General features: G+C 38.0%; 1 protein-coding gene across 1 annotated transcript in view; it reads right to left on the bottom strand.

Moving 5' to 3' along the window:
- LOC106880768 (chitinase-3-like protein 1) overlaps positions 1-470 on the bottom strand; it is a gene marked incomplete at its 5' end in the record, with an annotated part of 12,366 nt that extends 11,896 nt beyond the window's left edge. The window contains one exon of the mRNA XM_014930866.2: positions 222-470. Coding sequence (XP_014786352.2) covers positions 222-470 — 249 coding nt within the window. The remainder of the gene's footprint in view (positions 1-221) is intronic.
- Positions 471-482: the final 12 nt, after the last annotated feature.

The following is a 482-nucleotide window of genomic DNA, read 5'->3' as shown; positions in this document are numbered from 1 at the left end:
AAGTACGAATGACTAAGATTCTTTTCAAAGAGTGGCTTACAAACAGTTTTTGTCTTGCTGTAGCAAAGCACAGACATTCAGGAATGCATTACTTCCGTAAAGTGAGGGATTCTTATAAGTGATTGTATCGACACCAGCACTTCACGGGTATTTATTTCATAGACCACCGAATTTTAGTACAGAAAATTTGAGTTAAAGGTTTGCAAACGACCTTACATTACCTTGAGTAACAGTGAAAATCTTTCTTTATCGACGTCAGTACTTCCTCTTGATGTAGGATATTGCCAGCAAATATCTAAGCCATCAAAATTATTGCGGCGTAGAAAATTTATGGCTGTTCCAATGAAAGCACTGCGTGTTCCTTTGGTGACAACAGCATTGACAAATGGCATAGATCCCATATTCCAGCCTCCGACTGAAAGTATTGTTTTTAATCCTGGATGTGATGTCTTTAGGCTGTTAACTCTGTTGTACCTGTATAT

The sequence above is a fragment of the Octopus bimaculoides genome, unplaced genomic scaffold (assembly GCF_001194135.2).
Source record: "Octopus bimaculoides isolate UCB-OBI-ISO-001 unplaced genomic scaffold, ASM119413v2 Scaffold_133935, whole genome shotgun sequence".
Taxonomy (NCBI): Eukaryota; Metazoa; Mollusca; class Cephalopoda; order Octopoda; family Octopodidae; genus Octopus; species Octopus bimaculoides.
Note: the sequence above shows the minus strand (reverse complement) of the source record. Positions and strands in the feature narration are given on the sequence as shown.